Below are 25,558 nucleotides of genomic sequence, written 5' to 3' on the forward strand. Positions count from 1 at the left end.
GATGAGAGGTTTGCATCTTGCGTTATGGCCTAAATGTCTAGAAGTTTACAGAAAAATGCATCCAAACTAATTGGGTGAAGCTTCATCATGCAACAAGACAATGACCCAAAACACACTGCCAACACAACAAAGGACTTCATCAGGAGGAAAAAGTGGAAGGTGTTTGAATGGCCAAGTCAATAATCGGACCTTAACCCAATAGAGCATGCATTTTACCTCCTGAAGAGGAGCCTGAAGGGAGAAACCTACAGAACCAAACAAGAACCGAAAGAGGCTGCAGTAAAGGCCTGGAAAAGCATTTCAAATGAAGAATGCGACAAACAGTCTGGTGAAGTCAATGGGTGGCAGGCTTGATGCCGTTATTGCAAGTAAGGGTTATGCCACCAAATATGAAATATTATTCACTTGAAGTTCATTGAATCATGTCTGTTCCAATACTTTTGCTCACTTGAAAAGTGGGTGTCCTCAAACAAACGGTGCTCTGTCCTCAGTTGTTCAACATATCTAGATGAACATACCATGAAATAAAAGCTGGACTTCAGACTTTGTCTCATATTCATCTTTTGATATAAAAACCAAATGTCCCCAGTATACAAGCAAAACAAAGCAATTGACCTTGCTGTTCCAATACTTTTGGAGGGGACTGTACATCTCATGATGTAAATTCATTCACGTACACAATCCTGATGATGTGTCGAAAAGAAAGCACCTTTTCAGGACCACGGACAACAAGCTAGTAGTAGTTCACGTAAAAACCTTCCTGAGTGATGCGTAAAAGCCGCCATGTATTTCAACGGGTACAAACTCTTTCATCGAAGGATGTCACCTTTACAGATGTCAACAGATTCAAATGTTAAGTACTCAGCGTCACATTTGTGTCATCGTTCCACAGCGTACATTGACAACACACGATAATTGAACCGTTCCACACTTTTCCCTTCCCGGAACAAGTTACGTCAAGATTATGGGCTGTCGTCGCGATAAATGAGGTCACAGGTGCGATTCGTAGTCGAGCAGCTTGACAGAAAGCAATGCGGAAATTCAACGGCTTCAAAGTCACTTTTCAAAAGACCACGAGAACTTCGTGCTTCATGTGAGTTGCACTGTTGGCGACACGTGAATGCGCACGACATCGACACGTGACGAGAAATACAAAGAACCTCGGAAGACAAAAACATTGCCAGCCTACCTTCTCGCTATGAGGCAAAGTCTGAGTCCTGCCGAAGGTGTCCCCGCCGTGAATGCTGATGAGTTCCGCTTCCCCCGGCGGAAAGGGCGAGGGGAAGAGCACCAGGTCGCTCTTGAGCGTGTCCGAGCCCAAACACACGTCATACTGCTGAGTGGCTTGGGAGTAAGACCAGCTCCCGTCGGGGTGGGCGGCGATCATCGGGGCGCCGTCCGTCCGTCCGCGGCACTTGAAGGCCACGAAAGCCAGCAGGCTGAGCAGAAAGACGAGCGACACGGCCGCAATGGCGATGAGCAGATACAAGTGGAAACGGGAGAAGCTCTCCTCCTTTCTGGGCACGTGTCTGAACTGAGTGCGGATGTCGGCTGTGCTTTCCAGCACCAGCACATCAATAGACACAGTAGCCGACAGGGAGGCTTCTCCGTGATCGCACACCAACACCACCAAGGGGTGACTTTTCAGGTCATCGTCACTCATTCTCCTCTTGGTCCGAATCTCCCCGGTGCCGCTTCCGATCCGGAAGAGCTCGCCGCCGCCGCCGCCGCCGCCTTTGGGCTCGGACAGGTGATAGGAGAGCAGCGCGTTGTATCCCGAGTCCGCGTCCACGGCCCTGATCTTGGCCACAAAGTAGCCCGCTTCGGCGGAATAGGGGACGCTCTCGCCGTTCGCCGAGCCGTGCTCGGAATAGGGCGGCAGGATGCCGGGACTGTTGTCGTTCTCGTCCAGGATGAAAACGTTGACGCTCGCCTCGCCGCTCAGCAGCGGAACGCCGCGGTCTGCGGCCTGAACCTTGAACTCCAACGTCTTCAGCGTCTCGTAGTCGAACGACTGCAAAGTGACGATGTCGCCGCTCTCCGAGTCGATGCTTAGCATCGTCGTTATCGGAATCGAGTCGGTGCTACTTTGCAGCAACGAGTAAGTCAGGCGCCCGTTTTGATCGACGTCGTCATCGACCGCAGTCACTTTATGTATCACCGCTCCCGGCGGACTATTTTCTTTGATGTAAACATTAACGAGGGGCTCCGAGAAGCGAGGCTTGTTGTCGTTGACGTCTGAGACGTGCACGCGAATAACGCTGGTGCCGGACAGAGGTGGAGCGCCTTCGTCGCTTGCGATGATGCTGACGTTGTACGCAGATACGCTCTCTCTGTCGAGAGGACCGCCGACAACCAAGGAAAAGGAGTTCTTATAATTGGACTCCAGTTTAAAAGGCGCATTATTCTTCATTCGACAGTGCACCAAACCGTTTTTTTCCGCCATCTTTGTCCAGCACAGACACAATTGCAATGGCGGTGCCGATTGTCGCGTCTTCTTTCACTGTGCTCATCAAAGATGTCACTGAAATTTCAGGGGCATTGTCATTGACATCGAAAACCTCGATCAATAATTTGGTGTATGAAGTCCTTGCCCCATCACTGGCTTGTACTCTTATTTCAAAGACATTTTCATCTTCAAAATCTAAATTCTTAATGTTTGTTACAGTGCCAGTTGTCTTCTCTATTGCAAATAAATCATTCTGTTCCCCTCTACCGACTTCACTCAAAGAATAGAACACCTGCCCGTTTTGTCCTGCATCTAAATCAGTAGCGTTTAACGTTATGATTGACGTGTCAATTTTAATATTCTCATATATCTGAGCTTTGTACAGATTTTGACGGAATACAGGAGCATTATCATTAATATCTAACACGTTGACAACAATGGTCATCGTGCCCGATTTTGCCGGCGTTCCTCCATCAATTGCCGTCAACGTGAGTGTGATCACGGCCTGTTTTTCTCGGTCCAAAAGCTTCTGCAGCACTAATTCTGGCGTCACACTTTCGCCTTTCTGCGCCTCAAGAGAGAAATGTTCATTCTGGCTGAGCTTGTATGAATTGACGGAATTCTTACCCACGTCAGCATCATGAGCTCGGTGCAGAGGAAATTTGGCTCCTGCTGCTGTGTTTTCAGTGATATTTATCACCTGTGAATTGCTCATGAATGATGGATGGTTGTCATTTACATCTATTATTGTTATTTCAATACGGTACAATTTTAACGGATTACTAATCATGGCTTCTACGCCGAGGGAACACTTGGCTTGTTTTCTGCACAGTTCCTCTCGGTCGATTCTCTCATTCACGAAGAGGACACCAGTCTTGAGGTCGACCTCGAAATATTTCCTCTGGGTTCCCGCAACGATCTGCAACATGCGGGACTCCAAATCCCGCACGCTGAGGCTCAAATCCTTGGCGATGTTTCCCACGACGGTCCCCGCATTCACCTCCTCCGCCACGGAGTAAGAGAGCTGGCCGCACACGGCTTCCCAGTAACACTCCAGCAGCACGAAGAGCAAATACATCCGCACAGAGCTCCATCTGCCCGCCGCACGCGTCATTCCAGACACGAGCTAGAAATGCTGCCAAAAGATTTCCCACCGAAGATGAAGGAAAAAGCCAAACCAAGTCCGTGGAGCGATCCCCGTCGCATCGGTCTCTTTCACCGTCTGAGCTTCTTTGTTCCACTGACGACAAACATCACGCACATTTGGGAGGAGCCCCGCGCCGCGGACGAGGCTGCTCCAATGCCACGGTCCACTCTGTCCTCTAGTGGACGTTCGGGTCAACTACAACCAACTTCTCACACTATTTGCAGTGACGGACAGTGTCAATTCAATCCACGAAACTCGATAACAACAATAATAATAATAAATAACAAGACAGCAACAACAAAAAGTTGCCGTAGTTTCCCCCCAAAAAATCTTCCCTTCATGTAGAAGACTATAGTTGGTCCAATTACAACAATGAGAACAAGAGATCGAACTTTTTCAGCAATTCTAATGGACATATTTCTAAACCTGTAGATAAATATATTCATATTTAATTCTGACAAAAAAAAAAAAATAATAATAATAATTTCGAGCCACCCATTAAAAATGTTTGAGAACCATGGACAGCGCATCTCAAAGTGCGACTACTTGTCATGCTCCGCCGCAGGTCAATATATTCTTCCATGTACTGTCATCGTCACATGACATAAATGGATTGAAAGTTGCAATTCAATCTTTGTCCTTGCGTCATCAAAGAGTGACTCCACATTTCAAACCCTCACGATGACGTCGTCAGTGCTGCAGAAAACCGGCTCAATCTTTCGCATTGCATCGTTCAACGTTTCTGAGATTGTTCGTACCCTCCTCGCAATGAACACCAAAAGTCAGTTATGGCATGAATATTTTCTCCCAGTGAATGTGGAGTTATAGCGTGACTACTGTTCAAGACAGTAAACTTGCGCAAGACACCTGAATGAAATTACAGTCCCCTCCAAAAGTATTGGAACGGCAAGGACAATTCCTTTGTTTATTTTTTTTTTGTTGCATACTGAAGACATTTGGCTATCAGATCAAAAGATGAAAATGAGGCGACAGTTCACAATTCCAGCTTTCATTTCATGGTATTTACATTTAGATGTGTTAACCAACTCAGGACGGAGCACCTTTTGTTTGAAGCCGCCCACTTTTCGAGTGAGCAAAAGTATTGGAACAGACATGATTCAATGAACTTCAAGTGAATAATATTTCATATTTGGTGGCGTAACCCTTACTTGCAATAACTGCATCAAGCCTGCGCAGACTGTCGCTTTCTTCATTTGAAATGCTTTTCCAGGCCTTTACTGCAGCCTCTTTCGGTTCTTGTTGGTTTCTGGGGGTTTCTCCCTTCAGGCTTCTCTTCAGGAGGTAAAATGCATGCTCTATTGGGTTAAAGTCTGGTGCTTGACTTGACCAGTCTAAGACCTTCCACTTTTTCCTCCTGATGAAGTCCTTTGTTGTGTTGGCAGTGTGTTTTGGGTCATTGTCTTGTTGCATGATGAAGCTTCTCCCGATTAGTTTGGATGCATTTTTCTGTAAACTTCTAGACATATAGGCCATAACGCAAGATGCAAACCTCTCATCAGTAAAAAGAATCGGAAGGCCTGATTAGATTTTGCAAAGAAGTACAGAGATGAGCCACAAAGGCTTTGGAACAAAGTTTTATGGACTGATGAGACCAAGATTAACCCCTACCAAAGTGATGGAAAGGCCAAAGTATGGAGAAAAAAATGATCTGCTTATGATTCAAAACACACAAGGTCATCTGTGAAGCATGGTGGAGGTCAATTCATGGCTTGAACGGGCTCACTACATGTAACTCATGATGGGAGCACCAGAATGAATTCTAAAGCCTACAAAACTATTTTGTCTGGCAATTTGTAGAAAAATGCATCCAAACTAATCGGGAGAAGCTTCATCATGCAACAAGACAATGACCCAAAACACGCTGCCAACACAACAAAGGACTTTATCAGAGGGAAAAAGTGGAACGTCTTTGACTGGTCAAGTCAGTCACCAGACTTTAACCCAAAAGAGCATGCATTTTACCTACTGAACAGAAGGCTGAAGGGAGAAACCCCCAGAAGCAAACAAGAACCGAAAGAGGCTGCAGTAAAGGCCTGGAAAAGCATTTCAAATGAAGAAAGCGACAGACAGTCTGGTGAAGTCAATGGGTGGCAGGCTTGATGCAGTTATTGCAAGTAAGGGTTACGCCACCAAATAGTGAATGTTATTCACTTGAAGTTCATTGAATCATGTATGTTCCAATACTTTTGGAGGGGACTGTCCATCTCAAGATGTAAATTCACAATCCTGATGATGTGTCGAAAAGAAAGCACCTTTTCAGGACCACGGACAACAAGCTAGTAGTAGTTCACGTAAAAACCTTCCTGAGTGATGCGTAAAAGCCGCCATGTATGTAAACGGGTACAAACTCTTTCATCGAAGGATGTCACCTTTACAGATGTCAACAGATTCAAATGTTAAGTACTCAGCGTCACATTTGTGTCATCGTTCCACAGCGTACATTGACAACACACGATAATTGAACCGTTCCACACTTTTCCCTTCCCGGAACAAGTTACGTCAAGATTATGGGCTGTCGTCGCGATAAATGAGGTCACAGGTGCGATTCGTAGTCGAGCAGCTTGACAGAAAGCAATGCGGAAATTCAACGGCTTCAAAGTCACTTTTCAAAAGACCACGAGAACTTCGTGCTTCATGTGAGTTGCACTGTTGGCGACACGTGAATGCGCACGACATCGACACGTGACGAGAAATACAAAGAACCTCGGAAGACAAAAACATTGCCAGCCTACCTTCTCGCTATGAGGCAAAGTCTGAGTCCTGCCGAAGGTGTCCCCGCCGTGAATGCTGATGAGTTCCGCTTCCCCCGGCGGAAAGGGCGAGGGGAAGAGCACCAGGTCGCTCTTGAGCGTGTCCGAGCCCAAACACACGTCATACTGCTGAGTGGCTTGGGAGTAAGACCAGCTCCCGTCGGGGTGGGCGGCGATCATCGGGGCGCCGTCCGTCCGTCCGCGGCACTTGAAGGCCACGAAAGCCAGCAGGCTGAGCAGAAAGACGAGCGACACGGCCGCAATGGCGATGAGCAGATACAAGTGGAAACGGGAGAAGCTCTCCTCCTTTCTGGGCACGTGTCTGAACTGAGTGCGGATGTCGGCTGTGCTTTCCAGCACCAGCACATCAATAGACACAGTAGCCGACAGGGAGGCTTCTCCGTGATCGCACACCAACACCACCAAGGGGTGACTTTTCAGGTCATCGTCACTCATTCTCCTCTTGGTCCGAATCTCCCCGGTGCCGCTTCCGATCCGGAAGAGCTCGTCGCCGCCGCCGCCGCCGCCTTTGGGCTCGGACAGGTGATAGGAGAGCAGCGCGTTGTATCCCGAGTCCGCGTCCACGGCCCTGATCTTGGCCACAAAGTAGCCCGCTTCGGCGGAATAGGGGACGCTCTCGCCGTTCGCCGAGCCGTGCTCGGAATAGGGCGGCAGGATGCCGGGACTGTTGTCGTTCTCGTCCAGGATGAAAACGTTGACGCTCGCCTCGCCGCTCAGCGGGGGAACGCCGCGGTCTGCGGCCTGAACCTTGAACTCGAACGTCTTCAGCGCCTCGTAGTCGAACGACTGCAAAGTGACGATGTCGCCGCTCTCCGAGTCGATGTTTAGCATCGTCGTTATCGGAATCGAGTCGGTGCTACTTTGCAGCAACGAGTAAGTCAGGCGCCCGTTTTGATGGACGTCGTCATCGACCGCAGTCACTTTATGTATTAGCGCTCCCGGCGGACTATTTTCTTTGATGTAAACATTAACGAGGGGCTCCGAGAAGCGAGGCTTGTTGTCGTTCACGTCCAACACATTAACATAAAATACGCTTGTGCTGGACAGAGGTGGACTTCCCTTATCTTTGGCCACGATGCTGATGTTGTAGTGCGCTGCGCTTTCTCTGTCTAGCGGCTCAGCAACGAGCAGAGAAAAAGAGTTTTTGTAATTTGCTTCCAGTTTAAATGGAACGTCGTTTTGAATCTGTACAATTACACGACCGTTCTCACCGCCGTCTTGATCAGAAAGCGACACCAGTGCCACTGCGGTGCCCGCGCCGGCGTCCTCTGGCACGGCGTTTTTCAACGACGTCAACGTGACCTCGGGAACGTTGTCGTTGACGTCCAGCACCTCGAGCAGCACTTTGCAGTGAGCGGACATGGGAGGGTTGCCCTTATCGCTGGCCTCCACCCTTATCTCGTAGGCTCTTTTTTCCTCGTAGTCAATTTGACCTTTCACCTTAATCACACCCGTTTCACCCTCGATTTCAAATACGTCGAGCACGTGATCTTGATCTTTGCTTCTTAAGGAATACGCGATCTCGCTGTTTAAACCGTCGTCGGCATCAGTGGCGTTCACCGTCACGATTCTCGTGCCAATTGGCGCATTTTCTGTCACTGTCGCCTTATATAGAGACTCGGTAAAGGTCGGAATGTTGTCGTTGATGTCTAAAACGTTGACTATCAGTTGCGACGTGCCAGACTTGGGCGGGCTGCCACCGTCTACAGCCGTCAGCGTCATTGCGACGCGGGGCAGCGTCTCTCGATCCAAAGCTTTCTTCAGCACCAGCTCAGCCGAGACGCCGCCGCCGGCGCCGCCGCCGCCGTCGCCGGCTTTGTGCACCGCCAATGAGAAATGCTCGTTTTGACTCAATCTATACGCGCCGATGCTGTTTTTACCCGCATCCGCATCGCTGGCTTCAGACAATGCGAATCGAACGCCCGGCAATGCGCTCTCTGCGATGTATAAATGCTGCGTTTTGGCGGCGAACAGAGGCGCGTGGTCGTTAACGTCTAAAATGTCGACGTCGATGCGGTAGAGTTTGAGCGGATTGTTTATTACAGCCTCCACGCCGATGGAGCATTTCACCTCCTCCGCGCAGAGCTCCTCTCTGTCGATTCTCTCATTTACATAAAGCGCTCCGGTCTGTAGATTGACCTCAAGGAATTTCTTCTTTGCGGTGGCAGCAATTTGGAACAATCGGGAGTGCAGGTCCTGCACGTTGATATCGAAATCCTTGGCGATGTTTCCAACGACGGTGCCGGGGTTTGACTCCTCCGGGATGGAATAAGAGAGCTGTCCGGATGCCGTTTCCCAGTAACACTCCAGTAGAAGAAGCCCCAAATAAATCCCCCCAAATCTCCATCTGCAAGGCATATTTCTGTCCAATATTTGCAAAGCGTGAATTCCAAACGATTCCGTATTTTGCCGCGTGCACCGCGTTTGTTCCTCCCGTCCTCCGTCTCTTTATAACAAAGACTGAAAGGATCTCTCTCCTCTTCCAGCATCTGAAACCGGGAGGGGCCTCAATGCATGGCGAGAGAAGAGCGGCTCGTCCTCCTCTGATGGAGAAAGAGCGACGCTTGGCGGTCAAAGTGGGTAAGTGCAGCGGCGACTGCATTTTTCATCATGCTCTCAACGAGCCATAAAAACACCGAGGAAAAAGGAATGAAGCAGTTTCATTGCGAATGAGAAACCTTGAGGCATTTTAGGGTTGCTTTTTTCTTTTCTTTTCTTTCTTTTTTTTTTTTTTACCCCCAAAACGGAAAGCACTGCATTCAACATCATCTCAAATATCACAGAATGGAAATATGTTTTCTCCTCCATCTTCTGCTCTCTGATTTTCTCTCTTCACCTCGAGGACGAGGAATCATTTGAACTGCACGAACACATGAGATGCGAGGCAGGCTGCCCTTCCCATCTTTTTGCATTCCTTCACAATTTATCATCCATTTGTATGAACGTCCATTTGCGCGCTAATCCCAGGATTAATCCACGGCGGCATAAACTCCCGCTCAGGTCCAAAACAGGATTTTATTTGGAGAAAATATTCATAAATCATCACACACTGATCCACAATCACCACCCGCCCCCCCCCCCGCCCCCCCCCCACCACCGCCCCTCCCTCCCACCAGCAACAATATGCATTACTGTATTCATCGTACCTCACAATGACGCAGATTTGCCAAATGCCGAGAGTGTAAGCATGTCCGAGTCAAGTGAATTTGATTAAAAGCAGCGTTTGTGTGTATTTATACTCAGAAAAAGTCACCTTTACCATCACGTGATGATGATTCATATAGTCGGATAATTACAGTCGGGATTATCAAAACCAGTCCAGAATCCTGGATAAGCTACATCCCGCACACGAGTGCTACTCAGCAAAGTCAAACCCGAATTTATCTGTTAAAAGCATCGAGCTCATCACACTTCCGCCCTGCGGCCCGCTGACCTCGCGACCTTATTTGCTGGCGATTTGAGCACAAATCTCTGCCGCTTTCCAAGAAACCATAAACGGGACGACGTCGGCGCTTGCGATCGCGAATCCCGCTTGCCGGCAAACTCGGGACTTCCGACTCAACGTTTCCAGAGAAACACTTCAAACATGTCTCGTCGAATATATTCAGCACTCTTTGTCCTCTAAGATGTTAACGGCTCTCACGCAGAAAGTCAAAATCGACCGTGTCAACGTCCGCAGTACGTGCGCAACCCACGAAAGAACCCTGCCTTCGGAATTGCTGAATCATTGATCACAAATAGTTGAACAAGACGAACGCACTTTTCCTCCCTCGAGCGTCAGATTGTGTCGATCCGCGAGATAGATTAACCGTCTGCATCCTTGTTTGTGGTTTATTTGTATTTAGATGAAGGCGAACATACGTATCTTGGCGGGGGAGCAAAGGTGCGAGGGCGAGGGCGGCGGGGAGTGGGTTGTCATTTTTGGCGTGCTTGTTTTATTATTTAAGAGGTGCGCCGCATCTGATCGCATCATCTTGTCGCGCGTGTGTGTGTGTGTGCGTGTTCCAGCTGCGCGAGAGGGGGTTGGGGGTTCCATCTGAACGGCGTGCACCCCCATCCCTCTTTTCTCTCGCCTTCCTGTCTCCATAGTAACGCCATCCCCCCCCCCCCCCCGGCGCATGCGCACGGACACGCCAGTCGAAAGAAATCATAGTGAATAGACTGGAGGTTTTGACCCACTCAATCGCCATTGACGGAGTCCACTCTCACGGAATGAATCCGACCACATCAGGCTCAAAGCGTGCACCCGAAATAAAGCAAACAAAAAGCCCACCCGGGTGGGAACTGGGCCGGCAACAGTTGCGTGTGGGTCGCTCACGCCGCACCGCTGCTGCATATGCGCGCTCGGCGACACTCGAGCCGCGGCGGCCACGTTGACTTTCCGCCTCCGCGCTGACGAGGGGCCCGCGTGACCTTTCCAATCAGCCAACAGGGCCCTCTCCGGAGACCACCCCGCCCCCACCCCCACTTCCACCCCGCAAGCCGCACACTCGCCTCATTTGACCACACGCTCGCAGTATATCGCGTGCCGATGCCTTTCTCCCTGTCGTTCATGCAAACTTAAGAGTGGCTGTGATGCGGCCTCGAGCGGTGTCGCGTTCAAGCACGGGCTGCTCGGACCGCGCCCTCAACGCACAAGCTGGAGGTTAATGAGGCAAGAAATGGATGAAAAAGGCAAGTCGAATATGTTCACTCTGAACCCATCGGAGGGACGCACTTGCGAAAAGGAAAGTACGAACGTGACTTGAGAGAGGGAAAGATTTGCATTGACAATCAATGCGTGAGGGGGAGGAAATGATACAATATTTATATTCATATTATATGTCGAGGCAGACGCACAGCAGCACAGAGTTGATTCTTCACATCAAAAAGCTATGCGCGTGCTAAAATGCAGAATGTCATAAAAACCCCACGAAGAAGTGCAAACAAATCTGCGCTTCCGCCACTGGTTGGTTGGGAAAAGTGGGACAACAGGGGGGGGGGGGGGGGGGGGGGGGGGGGGGGGGCGTCCGGCCAAAACAAGAGCCGGGGCTTTGCAATATGGAGCGTGGCACACCCGCGCCACTGAAACACACACGCACACACACGCGCAAACATTGTTCACTCGTTCGCAAAGCACAATGCCTCCGAATCACGTCGCGAGTTACTCGACTGTCAAGCGACAGGCGGGCAAAGCGGCAGGCGGGCTGTCGTTGATGGTGGCATGTAAGCGCTGACAAACATCCAAATACGTGATTGATTACGCGAGAGATACTGTGCATATAGCAAGATAAAGGTCATATAAGCATGTTTCCATTTGGGGCCTTTCTTCCAAGTAGCATGTCAGCAAACCCGCTTCTGATCATTGATTTGTCTGATTTTTTTTTGTTTTTCCTGTCCAGAAAACCAGACACGCAATATAACAGCAGTACCAAAATCATAATAATGATAATAATAATGATAATCAGATGGTCGAAGCCATGTGGCCGCCCTGGGCTCTCCTGATTGGTCCACCATTGCACCTAGCGACAAAGGCGGCGTCCAGTTGATGTGTTTCCACGGGGAGCGGCCAAAATTGATTCGCGAGCTCCTCTCTTGTCACCATGGCAACGCAGATGCGAGCCCCTCGGTGCCGCTCCCTCCTCCCTGCCCCTCCTCTGGACCTTTCTTTGTGAGGAAACGGGCAAAGACGTCAACCGCATATCATGTTGCATCATCTTCCTGGCATCTTACTCGTAGATTTTCTCTTTTCCACACACACACACACACACACACACACACACATATTTTCTCGATTTCCTCCATCTTTGATACGCTCAGCACACCCACACAGAGAAACGCAGCCAGATCTAAACCATGTTTGTGGGATTAGGAGTAAATCTGGCTCCATAGTCCATCACGGATAACCTAGATTTGTCGATCAAAATGCTTGAGCAGAGGGAGAGGGCGTGGACCAGCCAGATATGGAAAAAAAAAAAAAAAAAAAAAAAAAAAAAAATGGGACGGCTACCCGTGGATCAATACTGCCACATGAACTCAATCGAGAAACCAGTGAATGCACCACCGCATACGGGTGCAGTGACCAGCTAAATAATTGACCGTCGCCACACGGAGGACATTGCGTTCTGATTTTCCGCCACAAGGGGGCGCGTACCTACTTTTCGCATGCCGTTTTGAAAGCCTTCCTCGCGCTGGAGAAGAGCGAGCGTATCACGTGGCTCAGACATGACCATCGCTCGCATTGACGTCGCTTGTCTGCGGGAAATGAAACGACGCTTAAACAAACATATCGATGCGACATATTTGTTGACACTGATGATTCTCCGTGATGACCCGAGTGACCTGTAGAAGCGTTGCGCAACGGCTATTTTTACTTGCTCATTAGTCACGCTGAACGGATTGTTGCGCCCACCAGTGATGCTCGCATGTGAAGAGCAATGGAGGAGCAGACCTTGCTGCATGCGCTCAGGCTTGAAAAAAAAAAAAAAAAAAAAAAAGCATAGCGGGAGTGCGTCTGAATAATAGACGAGCGTGAGGCTGGAATGGTTTTGTGAGCTTTGCTCCACTTTTCCAGCGGAAAATGACCACACAGTGGTGTCATGTGACTTTTTTTTTGTGTGATGAGCCTTTCAGTCTTTTCGGCAGCTTGCGGATCAGCCAGCACCGGCTTCCTCTCTTCCAATAACATTTGATACAAGCTAATGAAGAAAAACAAATGTATTCGAATTCAATATTTAAATGATGTATGTTTATATATATATATATATATATATATATATATATATAAAATTGCTATAATACGAGTTGCATATTATTCCTTATTCCTATACATTTGAAACAAATGTCGCTGCCACTAAGTCTGAGAAAGAGAGAAAACACTCCGAGTCCTTATGAAGCAACATTTCCGAGTTCACGTCCTCCAAAACGAGGACACGCTGTACAGACAAGACCAGAAATAGCATCAGGGGGGCATGATGGATTAAGAGACCACATTTGCGGCTGCTCGCTTCAGTGGACAATTCTTATCTTTTTTTCCCTCCTCTTTTCTTTCTCCCCCCCCCCCCCCCCCCCCTTAACAACTGGACTCGGCAAGATCCGAAAAGGAAGGACACCTTACAACAAAATCAATTCGAGTCAGCGTCGAGCAATCTTCTGCATCTGCTTGCATTCGTACAGTCAGCCAGCAGGGGGCACACGTGAGCGAAGTGAGCTGCCCCAACAGCTGACCGCAGATTTCCCTCACCTTGCGTCTCCGTTAGACTAAATCGGACGCGATTCTGCTCTGGATCGTAAAGACGGTACAAACCAGTTGCGCTTTCTTTCAACCACTTGACGGCCGACGCGCAGAAAAGCCTCACGCCGACCCGCGGCTCGGTTCAATCCTGCGGCGACCAGATGTTGTGGCTGCGTGAACGCCGACGCCAAACAAGAGCAGCAGTGCACACCATCTGCTCTGGTCTGGTCATGGTCATTAAAAAAAAAAAAAAAAAAGAACACAGAAGAAGAACTCTGCTAGCTAAGCTAGTAATGTTTTACATGAGGGTTACTTCTACTCATAGTAGTCATACAAAAAAATGGGTTCATGCGTGTGCGTGCAGTATGGTGCCCGCCGAAAATGTCGTCGATGTGCGCATGCGCGCAACGCGAGTGGCCAGGTCGAAATGTTGGCACTCGTCCACAGACACAATGCAAGGCTCAAGGCGCGCTCATGTGACCTTCCGCATCACAGTGACGGCCACATTCGGACACAGGGGAAAAAAAAAAAAAAAAAAAAAAGCGATCTATCTATCTGAAGCAACTCTTAAAGTGAACAGCAGCACCTTGTTGTTATCCAGTATTTTCTTTCATCCTGCAGTCACCAAACGCGTCCAGCAAAACAAAGAAACCCTGAAGCAGTACCGCCATTAAAAAAAATAAAAAGAATAATAAATCAAAATCGTTTCGCAAGAGAGGGATGTATGTCACTCTCCCTGTTTTTGTTTCATGGCTTCTCAACCGAACATGTATGATTGAACTCATCGATAACCGAACGTATAAGCAAGGGCTCTTTAGGAGGAATGTGTTAGCAACATTCGGAAATTAAAATTAAAATAGCACATTACATCGAAAACGTAAGAGAAGCATGTTCACGAAACTCAAATGTCATTTTTCGGGGCGCCGAAACCTCCCTTGCCCCTCACTTTCAAAAAGGTCGCTGACCCCCGTGAGTACGCGAGGGGGGGCCTTCGCATGGCACGCCACACCTGCAAACTGGGCGGCGGTCCGCGCCGAGTCCACCTAAAATGAGATCGTATCAAATCAAAAGTCCTTTTGTCTGTTGTGACCCAAAATCTAAAAATGCGGTGCACCGCCAAACCGATTTGGTGGGCGTGGCTGCGGAACTGAGCGTGCAGTTGTGACTTATTGGCGTGAGATACAACACTTGACCCACGAACACGCAAGTCCGGCAGCGAAGACCAATGTGACATCATCGTGCACACGCCCCACGCACTCATTTCGAATCACACCCACGCTTTTCATCGGGCACAGCCGAGCACGACGGCTGCGCCGCCTTAAATTAGGCAGCCACATCACACCGCGTACCGACAAATTGGTCCAAAGGACTGCAGAAAACCGCCGACTGCCTCTAATAAGATCATAACACCCAAGTGATTTTTCTCCCCTCCCTCCCTCCCTCCCTCCCTCCCGATGCAAACGCGCTCGTCGTGCTTCTGCTGCTAGGAGAATATTGAAGGCCTGTTGTCCCTGGCACGTCGGAATTTTAAGGCTGACCTACTTCTTCGCTCGAAACGATGATCCCGATGCCGCGAAATAGCTAATTAGGAGCTCCAGCATCCCTGCCTTTGCTATTGTCGATTTATCCGCACCGTCTGTCGCCGAAGCGGAGGTGGGGGATTTGATTGAACACGATCACGTTCTTTGCAATTGAAGCCATTTCCCTGAAAGCTTGTGAGTCGCCCATGGAGGCAAACACCACCCAACCCCCTCCCCACTCCCCCCCCTCCTCCCCCTCCTCCTCTTCCTCCTCCTGCTGCCGCTGCTGCTCCTCCCCCCCCCCCCCCCCCCCTCCCTCCCTCGCCGTATTCCTCTGCTGTCGCTACGACTGTTGAGCGTTCGCTCGTCGGCGCCAATAGGCGGATCTCCCTGTGCGTTGCTATGGGCAACACACAATAATTCCGCACAGAACGAGTCCAGAAGCAAAGCGTGCAGATTGCACACACGTGATAAAACGTGACCTACATTTAACCGGTTAGAAAAGGGGAAACGTCGCAATGATATCGCAATACAAGTGGTCACGAAGGAACATCCGAGCTGATGTCGAAGCGGACGACGGTCGAGTGAGGTCGGAGTCAATGGCCAGCCCGCAGCCGGGCGTGCTCTCTCGCCGAACTGTCGAACTTGAAGACGTTCTCACCCCGTGGAAGACATTCCGACACGAGAAGACGCACACAAGTGGGTTAACGGCACACACAACCTGACCTGAAACATTACAATGAAGGTGAAACTCCGACCATTCGTGCTTTTCTAATAATAATAATACAAAAAAAAAAAAAGAATTTCACTTTAAAAATAGTTTGAGCTATTGAATTTCGAAAGTGGGGACTTCCCGAAAACCGGGACTATACATGTGTGGACAGCTTTGCTTCTCAGAGTTTTCACACAAAGTACCACCTCACAAAATACATCCATCCCCAAGTTACCACTGTTATGACCAACATTAAAAAACAGTAGTAGGCCGGCGTGTTCCGCAAAAATAAGCGAGGGCTTTTGTCGCAAAGACCTTTCGCCGAACGCATGCGCTTAACTGTAAGAAAACAAAACCGGTCCCTAAATAATGATTCAATTACAAAGTGAAAAAAGAAAAAACACTTTGTTTCAAAATCCAAATGTATTGTACTGTACTTAAGTTAAATACAACTGAACTGTACTTAAAAGATGCACTGTGTGTGAAAATTCAAATGTACCGTACATGAAAAAAAAGTTTGATTCGAGTATGTTTGATTGTATTGCATGTAATAAATGTTGTAAAATTTCATTTCGTGATTGTTTCGCATACCGCTAATGAGAACCTGCTTCAACAGTGCCACTTGTACCACACCTTTGAGAATCACCGGAGTCGAACCTATCAACTCATTCCGGGTGTCGCTCGAAGCACTTTGTCTCCATCGTGACTGGACGCCGCGACGCGGCGCGCAATCATCGTTCCAGTCGTGTCTTGCAGATATCGGGAAGTGGATTGAGAGCAGCGCATATGGCGATCAGCACCATGACGCTGATGACAAAAAAAATGGAGCGAGACCGAGCCCGAAGTGACCATGATATCAAAAGTCACACTGTCCTCATTGTCCGCTTTTGACTGCACTTTTGACAACAAAAAGCCTGGTGAGGCGCCACAAGTTCCGTGATAGGGGAAACAAAATGTCGGGCCGGTCTACCAATTTAATGTCCTCCAGATCCATCATGAGTAAGAAAAGCTCAGCCAGATTTACACTCACAAGGGACGTGAGGCCAATACGCTATCAACATAGTCGTCAACAATGTTCTCATTTTTTCTTCTATTACTGCTCAGGCCAAATTTCGCCCGTGGGAAATCCGACGTGAGAAGGTTTCAGCACCACAGACAGCGACAGTCGCAACTATGTGGTCAAACACTGCACCCTCTTCTTGTTCTTTTACGATTGTACCATTTACAAACATCTGTCACACCAGTGAAAGCAGAATATCCGAAGCACACACGCATATAACACAAAGAACTGTTGTATTGTCTTACCTCCCCTGCGGCCGCACGTCTGGCGTCGGGCAGCACCAGCGTGCCGGCGTGGCTGCCCGGGGCGCCGGCGGAAGCAACACTCATCCTGGGTCCGACTAACATGTAGCGTTTGTCTCCCGATCTGTACTGGATGCTGTGACACAGCGTGCCGTCGTAATGAGCGTCTTGGAGATATTTGGACGTGTACTCTGCGGATTTGGAGCAGCGCATGGCGATCAGCACCACCACGGCGATGACCAAAAGCAGCGAGACCGAGCCCAAAGTCAGCGCCAGATAAAAAGTCACCCGGTCCTCGCGCCCGTCCGCTTCGGCCGCGCTTCCCGCGTGGTCGGAAGCCGCCAAAGCCTCTTTGGGCTCGGCCAGTTTGACGGTCACGGTAGCCGTCGCCGAGAGCGAAACGTCGCCGTTGTCTTTGACCAGTACGAGCAGTCGATGCTCGGCCTCGTCCGTCTCGGTGAACGGGCGAAGTGTTCTGATCTGGCCCGTATAGCGGTCCAGAGAAAAGAGAGCGCGCTCGCCGAGCGGCCGCAGCGAAAACAGCAGCCAGCCGTTATATCCCGTATCGGCGTCGTAGGCTCGGACTTTAGTCACCGAGTCTCCCGCTTTGGCATTGCGGGGAATCTCCTCGGCGCCTCGGGCGGAACCGTTGGAGCTGAGCGGATACAGGATGACCGGAGCGTTGTCGTTCCGATCCAGAATGAACACCTTGACCGTCACGTTGCCGCTCAGCGGAGGACTTCCGCCGTCGGTGGCCGACACCTGGAACTGGAAGCTTTTCAGCGCCTCAAAGTCAAAACTCTTCAGCGCCGTCACTTCCCCGGTTTCGCTATTTATACTTAGAAATGAAGACGGTGTATTTTCTTCTCTCCCCTCTCGAAGAATTCGATACGTAACGGCGGCATTCTCGTTGGCGTCGCGATCGAAGGCTTGGACGGAGAAGACGGGGGCCCCGGCGTCGTTGCCCTCGGCAATATAGAAAGCATAAGGACCGACGGGAAACTCGGGACTGTTATCGTTCACGTCTGAAATGCAAAGACCGATCGTCTTCTCGGATGAGCGTGCGGGTCGACCGGCGTCTCTTGCGACGACCGATATATCGTACGTGGAGCTTTTCTCGCGGTCCAGACGGGATTTGGTCACCAAAGAATACATTTTGTCTTGTAACGACGGCGACAAGGCGAAAGGAACATCCTCGCTTAGGGAGCAAATCACTTTCCCGTTCAGGCCAGAATCCAAGTCGTTCACACTGATGAGAGCGACTGTGGTTCCTAGTCTGGAATCTTCCGGAATGGAGCTGGAAAACGACGTGACTTCCATCTCAGGCGCGTTGTCGTTCACATCGACGATCTTGATGAGGACGCTTTTCTCCGTTGTGAGAGGCACAGAACCTTTATCTGACGCTTGGATTTCAATTTCAAACATGTCATTCTCCTCATAGTCTATCGGGCCTTTGACAACAATCTCGCCTGTATTCTCAAGCATGTCAAATAACTGCATTATATTTGGACTATTCTTGCTGAAGGAATAAACGACTTCTCCGTTCAGGCCTTCATCGAGATCCGTTGCGCTCACTTGAATGACAGTCGTCCCTATGGCCGCATTTTCACTGAGCATCGCAGAATACATCTCTTCAGAGAAAATAGGCGCATTGTCATTAACGTCGAGCACGTTTATTGAAATATTCATTCCGCCCGTCTTTGGAGGCTTTCCTCCATCCAGTGCAGTTAACACGAGTGAAATGTGTCCCGTTGCTTCCCTGTCTAACGATTTTTTGACAACCAGTATGGGGATTTTCCCATCTTTTCCTTTATCTTTCACTTCCAAGCGGAAATAATTATTGTCGCTGAGTTTATATTGCTGAACAGAAAAGTGACCGCTGTCGCCGTCATGAGAAGCCCGAAGCTGAAATCGTGCCCCGGGCACCACCGACTCGGAAATATCTAACTTTGTTTCTTCCTCTGGAAATCCGGGGGAATGATCGTTCACGTCTAATATTTCCACGCCAACATAGTGGACCTCCAGTGGGCTTTCCAGCACCGTTTTGAGGTTGATCAGACACGTCGTGCTTTGCGGACACTCCTTTTCCCTGTCGATCTTCCTGCTGACGTAGAGGACGCCGTCGGCCTGACTCACGTGGAAAAGAGGCTCCGCGCGACTCGACACAATCCGATACCTGCGCTCCTTCAGCGTATTTCGATCCAATCCGAGGTCTTTTGCAGCATTTCCGACCACAGTTCCTTCGTCGACTTCCTCGGAGATGGAGTATCTTAACTGCGCCGAAGTCACGCCGCACAAAAGCAGCGCGGCCGCAAATCCCAGCGAACAGCGTCGCGCCCTTCCACGCGCGCCTCTTTGTTCCATGGTGACAAGAAAAGACAAAAAAAACAACGGCACTCGTCCCGTCGGAGGAAAGCAGCCGCGCTGGTTGGTCCAAAAAAAAACCAAATACAAATGTGGAGTGTGCAGAAAATGTTCCTCCGCTAAGCCATCTGCTTGACAAATGACAAATGACGACGGAGACGCAGACACGGAGATCACGCCTGCGCGAATGTTGCCAAGTGGCGCCGGGGTAGAAAAATGAAGTCACGTGAACACCGATGCGCGCACGCCCCGACACTGACACCTAGCGACCCAAATGCGTATTGCACAACAGGAGAGGATGGCGAAAACGTTCCGAGTTGTTCCCACTGTGAATACGTCACCACCCGACGTCCCTTCATTTTAGGAGCAGACAAAATATCAATCCCTCTCACGTGACACTTGTTGCTAAGTTTAAGTGTGACCTCTTTCCTCGCTCCCTCAGGGGATCCAGAAAAGATGACGCTGGCAGACCGCCGACATTCCTTGCCCGAGATCCGCAATGAGGAAAAGCGCCCGCCATATTCAAATCTGAGGCCGCTACGTCACAGCGTCGTCATTCAGTAGGCTATTAACGATTAATCCTGAACGACTTTTGATCCCAACACTCTTCCCGCGATGTTTCCGAGAAGAGCAAAAACATGCAAGGAAAGGAAGGGCCTGTATTTCGTATGTTTCAGCACCACAAGAAAGACATTCAACAACTTCAGCAAGCATAAATATGGTTGAAATAGGATTGCGACGCCAGTGAATCCAACTTGTGGAAGATATTTCATGTTCAAAGTGATCAACTGGATTGTTTTGAGCAAAATAATCAGGAATTTAGAATTTGATGGCTGCGGCACGTTCCAAAAAAGCTGGGGCAGGCATGCGGCGAAAAAGACTGAGAAAGTTGGGGAATGCTCATCAAACACCTGTTGGGAACATCCCTCAGGTGAACAGGCTCATTGGGAACAGGTGGGTGCCGTGATTGCTTCCCTCAATTGCTCAGTCATTCACAAGCAAAGATGGGGCGAGGTTCACCTCTTTGTGAACAAGTGCGTGAGAAAATAGTCCAACAGTTTAAGGACAATGTTCCTCAATGTACAATTGCAAGGAATTTAGGGATTTCGTCATCTCCGGTCCAGAATATCATCAAAAGGTCAGAGAATCTGGAGAAATGACCGCATGTAAGCGGCAAGGCCGAAAACCCAACATTGAATGCCCGTGACCTTCGATCCCTCAGGCGGCACGGCATCAAAAAGCGACATCAGTGTGTAAAGGATATCGCCGCACGGGCTCAGGAACACTTCAGAAAACCAATGTCAGTAAATACAGGTTGGCGCTACATCCGTAAGTGCAACTTGAAACTCTACTATGCAAAGCAAAAGCCATTGATCAACAACGCCCAGAAACGCCGCCGGCTTCTCTGGACCCGAGCTCATCTAAGATGAACCGACGCAAAGTAGAAAAGTGTTCTGCGGTCCGACGAGTCCACATTTCAAATTGTTTTTGGAAATTGTGGACGTCGTGTCCTCCGGGCCAAAGAGGAAAAGGACCATCCGGACTGTTATGGACGCAAAGTTCAAAAGCCAGCATCTGTGATGGTATGGGGCTGTGTTCGTGCCAATGGCATGGGTCACTTACACATCTGTGAAGGCACCATTAATGCTCAAAGGTACAAACAGGTTTTGGAGAAACATATGCTGCCATCCAAGCAACGTGTTTTTCAGGGACGCCCCTGCTTATTTCAGCGAGACAATGCCAAACCACATTCTGCACGTGTTACAACAGCGTGGCTTCGTCGTAAAAGAACGCGGGTACTAGACTGGCCAGCCTGCAGTCCAGACCTGTCTCCCATTGAAAATGTGTGGCGCATTATGAAGTGTCAAATACGACAACGGAGACCCCGGACTGTTGAACAGCTGAAGCTGTACATCGAGCAAGAATTCCAGCTACAAAGCTTCAACAATGAGCGTCCTCAGTTCCCAAACGTTTATTGAATGTTGTTCAAAGAAAAGGTGATGCAACACAGCGGTGAACATGACCGTGTCCCAGCGTTTTTGGAACGTGTTGCAGCCATAACATTCCAAGTTCATGTTTATTAGCTAAAAACAATCAAATGTATCAGTTTAAACATGAAATATCTTGTCTTTGTAGTGAATTCAATGAAATATAGGTTGAACATGATTTGCAAATCGTTGTATTCTGTTTTTATGTTTAACACAACGTCCCAACTTCGTTGGAATTGAGGTTGTGCTTTTCAGAACCTTGGAGAGCAGCAGTCGAGAATGCCCATTGTCATTTAGGAACTTGAACGTAACCTTGGTAACACTTCGGATTCGGCAGCATGAGTTACTCATTAAAAATGCTACTTGTTGCTGGTTCTTGCATCCAAATATGGAAGCATGAAAAACAAAGGATTTGATGATGCGGTAAAAGTTTGCCGAGGCCCGAACAAATGACTTCAACACAACACAACAATAAACTTGAAGAAACAAATTGCATTCGTTCCACTGGTCTAACCAAGCTCATTCCAGCAACATCATTCTGTAATGAGCATCAATTTTTCGATATTTAATTGATGTCCATAAAAATCCACGTTGCAATGAAACACAGCCATTAAAAATACTACAATTGGAAAAGGTCTGTCTTACCTCCCCTGCGGCCGCACGTCTGGCGTCGGGCAGCACCAGCGTGCCGGCGTGGCTGCCCGGGGCGCCGGCGGAAGCAACACTCATCCTGGGTCCGACTAACATGTAGCGTTTGTCTCCCGATCTGTACTGGATGCTGTGACACAGCGTGCCGTCGTAATGAGCGTCTTGGAGATATTTGGACGTGTACTCTGCGGGTTTGGAGCAGCGCATGGCGATCAGCACCACCACGGCGATGACCAAAAGCAGCGAGACCGAGCCCAAAGTCAGCGCCAGATAAAAAGTCACCCGGTCCTCGCGCCGGTCCGCTTCGGCCGCGCTTCCCGCGTGGTCGGAAGCCGCCAAAGCCTCTTTGGGCTCGGCCAGTTTGACGGTCACGGTAGCCGTCGCCGAGAGCGAAACGTCGCCGTTGTCTTTGACCAGTACGAGCAGTCGATGCTCGGCCTCGTCCGTCTCGGTGAACGGGCGAAGTGTTCTGATCTGGCCCGTATAGCGGTCCAAAGAAAAGAGAGCGCGCTCGCCGAGCGGCCGCAGCGAAAACAGCAGCCAGCCGTTATATCCCGTATCGGCGTCGTAGGCTCGGACTTTAGTCACCGAGTCTCCCGCTTTGGCATTGCGGGGAATCTCCTCGGCGCCTCGGGCGGAACCGTTGGAGCTGAGCGGATACAGGATGACCGGAGCGTTGTCGTTCCGATCCAGAATGAACACCTTCACCGTCGCGTTGCCGCTCAGCGGAGGACTTCCGCCGTCGGTGGCCGACACCTGGAACTGGAAGCTTTTCAGCGCCTCAAAGTCAAAACTCTTCAGCGCCGTCACTTCCCCGGTTTCTGGGTTGATATTTATAAACGACAAGAGTTTAGTGTCTGCGCTTGCCTCTCGGATGATCTGATAAGAAATGAGAGCATTGTCACCTTCATCCTGATCAGAAGCTTTGACAGAAAACACAGAGGCTCCAGGGACGTTGTTCTCGGCGATATAAAACGTGTAAGGGCTCGAAGAAAATTCCGGATTGTTGTCATTGACATCTGACACGACGACAGTTATGGTCTTTTCAGTTGAAAACACCGGCTCGTTGGTGTCCTTTGCCGTGATGGTGACCTCATATTGAGAAACGTGTTCCCTATCCAATCGGGACTTTGTGACGACGGCGTACATGTTTTCTTGCAAAGATGGCGACAATGTCAACGGAACATCGTGTTTGATGGAGCAGAGCACTTTACCATTCATTCCAGAGTCCAAGTCGCTGACGCTAATCAGAGCCACGGTGGTTCCTATCTTTGCGTCCTCCTTGATGGCGTTCGAAAATGACGTCACCTCAATCTCGGGGGCATTATCATTCACGTCAACGATTGTTATCAAAACACTCTTATCAGTTGTGAGTGGGACTGGCCCCTTATCAGACGCCTGAATATCAATGACATAGCTTTGACTTTCCTCAAAATCAAGGTGGCCCGTCACTCGGACCGCACCCGTCTTTGGGTCGATACTAAAAAGACGTAGCACTTTGGAATCCACCTCCTTCCCTAATGAATACACGACCTCACCGTTCGCGCCCTGGTCCGAATCCGTCGCGTTCACCTGAACGACGACGGTGCCCGCTGGCACGTTTTCTTCCAGGGAGACGGAATAAAGCTCCTTGTCAAAGACAGGAGAGTTATCGTTGACGTCCAGGACGTCCACGACGATGTCGATGGAGCCCGACTTGGGGGGCTTCCCCCCGTCGACGGCGGTGAGGCGGAGGCGGTGCCTTCCTTTCGTCTCTCTGTCCAACCGCTTGAGCAAGACTAAAAATGGCACTTTGCGATCCTCGCCTCTGTCCTTCACCTCCACGCGGAAATATTCGCTTTGCCCGAGTTTATATTGTTGGATGGAGAACTGGCCCACGTCGGGATCTCGAGCCCCTTGGAGCTGGAACCGAGCTCCTGGCGTGGCCGACTCAGAGATTTCAAACCTTTTTTCTTTTTCGAGAAAAACAGGCGAGTGGTCGTTGATGTCTAATATTTCCACCGCAACGTAGTGCACCTCCAGCGGATGTTCGAGCACGCTTTTCAGGTTGACCACGCAGGGGCTGCTGCGTTCGCACGCCTCCTCTCGGTCGATCCTCCTCGCCACGTACAGGATGCCGTCGTCCCGGTTCACCTCCACGATGGGCTCAGCTGAGCCGGCCACGATGCGGTACCCTCGCCCTTGAAGCGCGCCCTTATCCAGCCCCAAATCCTTTGCTATGTTCCCGACCGCAGTTCCCTTTTCAACCTCCTCTGATATGGAATATCTGAGCTGGGCACGTGCTCCATTGCACAAAATAAGCACGAACGCCAACCACCAGCGTCGCTCCCTCCGACATCCGCATCGCCTTTGTTCCATGCCGTGGAGACAACACAGAATTATCCCTTTCCGATTTGCGAGCTCCCGGAAGGAAAAAAAAAAAAAAAAAAAGACCAGCGTGTACGGTACTGGTGCCGAAAAATCCCACCCCAAAAAAAAAAACAAAGAGAAAAGAAAAACCGAGTTATATGGAAAGCGATGAGAATAAAATGAGCAATTCGCGAAGCACGGCACGACGCCGTGCAGGAAACATTGGCGAAATAACAGCCGAGGTGGTCGGGTCTGAAATAAGACCGTGACGTTGCCGAGAAGGGAAAATTGGGCTATACTGACCCCTGCTGTTGAGACAGCAGAACACACTGTCCCAACGTGATGACCTCACAGCTGAAGAGAGTCAAACATTCCAGTCAGCGTTTTTGTGAATGAATCAAGTGCATTCTTTCCAACAGAAGTACACAAATCACGCCCACTGCGCGATAACAATCCACAATCGACGTCGATTTCATGACGACTCGCACACGCGCAGACACACGAATACTGTTGAAATCGGGCTTGTATGAAGCTCCAAGAGACTTCAACAAGTCCTCACGAGACGACGACAACAAGACGCAAATTTGACGTTGGAATTGCACGCACGCATGTGACATAATTTGGAGTGGAAAACGATGACAAACGCTGTTGTCTCTGTTCTCGAGCTTCAGGTTTTGCTTTTTTTTTTCTTTTTTTTTTTAAAAAAGTTACTTTTCAGGACCTTGGACAGCAGTAGCAGAGAATGCCCATTCTGGCCTTGGAACTCGAAAGTAACCTTGTAAAAACTTCTGATTTAACAACGTGAAATACTCATTGAAAATGCTATTGGTTGCTAGTTCTTGAATATAAAAATGGATATTATTTGGAGCGAGAAAAACAAAGGATTTGATGATGCAGCCAACGTGTCCTGGTTCATCCCCGGGGACGTGCCCGGAACACCTCCGGGGGCCATCCTAATCGAATGCCCGAGCCACCTCGCCTGCCTGCTCTCGATGCGGAGGAGCAGCGGGTCTACTCTGAGCCCCTCCCGGATGACCGGGTTTCTCAGCCGTTCTCTTAGGGAGAGCCCGGACA

The 25,558-nt window shown here is 49.6% G+C and overlaps 5 protein-coding genes across 19 annotated transcripts in view; 1 reads left to right on the forward strand and 4 right to left on the reverse strand.

Annotated features, from left to right (window-relative positions):
- The window catches only part of LOC133484589 (protocadherin alpha-C2-like), a 285,315-nt gene that overhangs the window by 84,442 nt on the left and 175,315 nt on the right, over positions 1 to 25,558 (forward strand). The window lies entirely within an intron of this gene.
- On the reverse strand, positions 621 to 4,686 carry LOC133485058 (protocadherin alpha-12-like). The gene is given in 2 exon segments (XM_061788395.1): positions 621 to 2,437; positions 2,439 to 4,686. Coding segments are annotated over 2 exon segments (2,499 nt in total). The 5' UTR covers positions 3,564 to 4,686; the 3' UTR covers positions 621 to 1,063.
- On the reverse strand, positions 5,681 to 9,436 carry LOC133485147 (protocadherin alpha-3-like). The gene has a single exon (XM_061788533.1). The coding sequence runs from the start codon at positions 8,744 to 8,746 to the stop codon at positions 6,224 to 6,226; it is 2,523 nt and encodes an 840-aa protein (XP_061644517.1). The 5' UTR covers positions 8,747 to 9,436; the 3' UTR covers positions 5,681 to 6,223.
- On the reverse strand, positions 17,013 to 20,752 carry LOC133485189 (protocadherin alpha-3-like). Its single transcript, XM_061788603.1, has one exon. It carries the CDS (start codon positions 19,497 to 19,499, stop codon positions 17,013 to 17,015), a length of 2,487 nt encoding a protein of 828 aa, XP_061644587.1. The 5' UTR covers positions 19,500 to 20,752.
- On the reverse strand, positions 21,641 to 24,692 carry LOC133484728 (protocadherin alpha-3-like). The gene has a single exon (XM_061787737.1). It carries the CDS (start codon positions 24,491 to 24,493, stop codon positions 22,007 to 22,009), a length of 2,487 nt encoding a protein of 828 aa, XP_061643721.1. The 5' UTR covers positions 24,494 to 24,692; the 3' UTR covers positions 21,641 to 22,006.

The sequence above is a fragment of the Phyllopteryx taeniolatus genome, chromosome 10 (assembly GCF_024500385.1).
Source record: "Phyllopteryx taeniolatus isolate TA_2022b chromosome 10, UOR_Ptae_1.2, whole genome shotgun sequence".
NCBI lineage: Eukaryota > Metazoa > Chordata > Actinopteri > Syngnathiformes > Syngnathidae > Phyllopteryx > Phyllopteryx taeniolatus.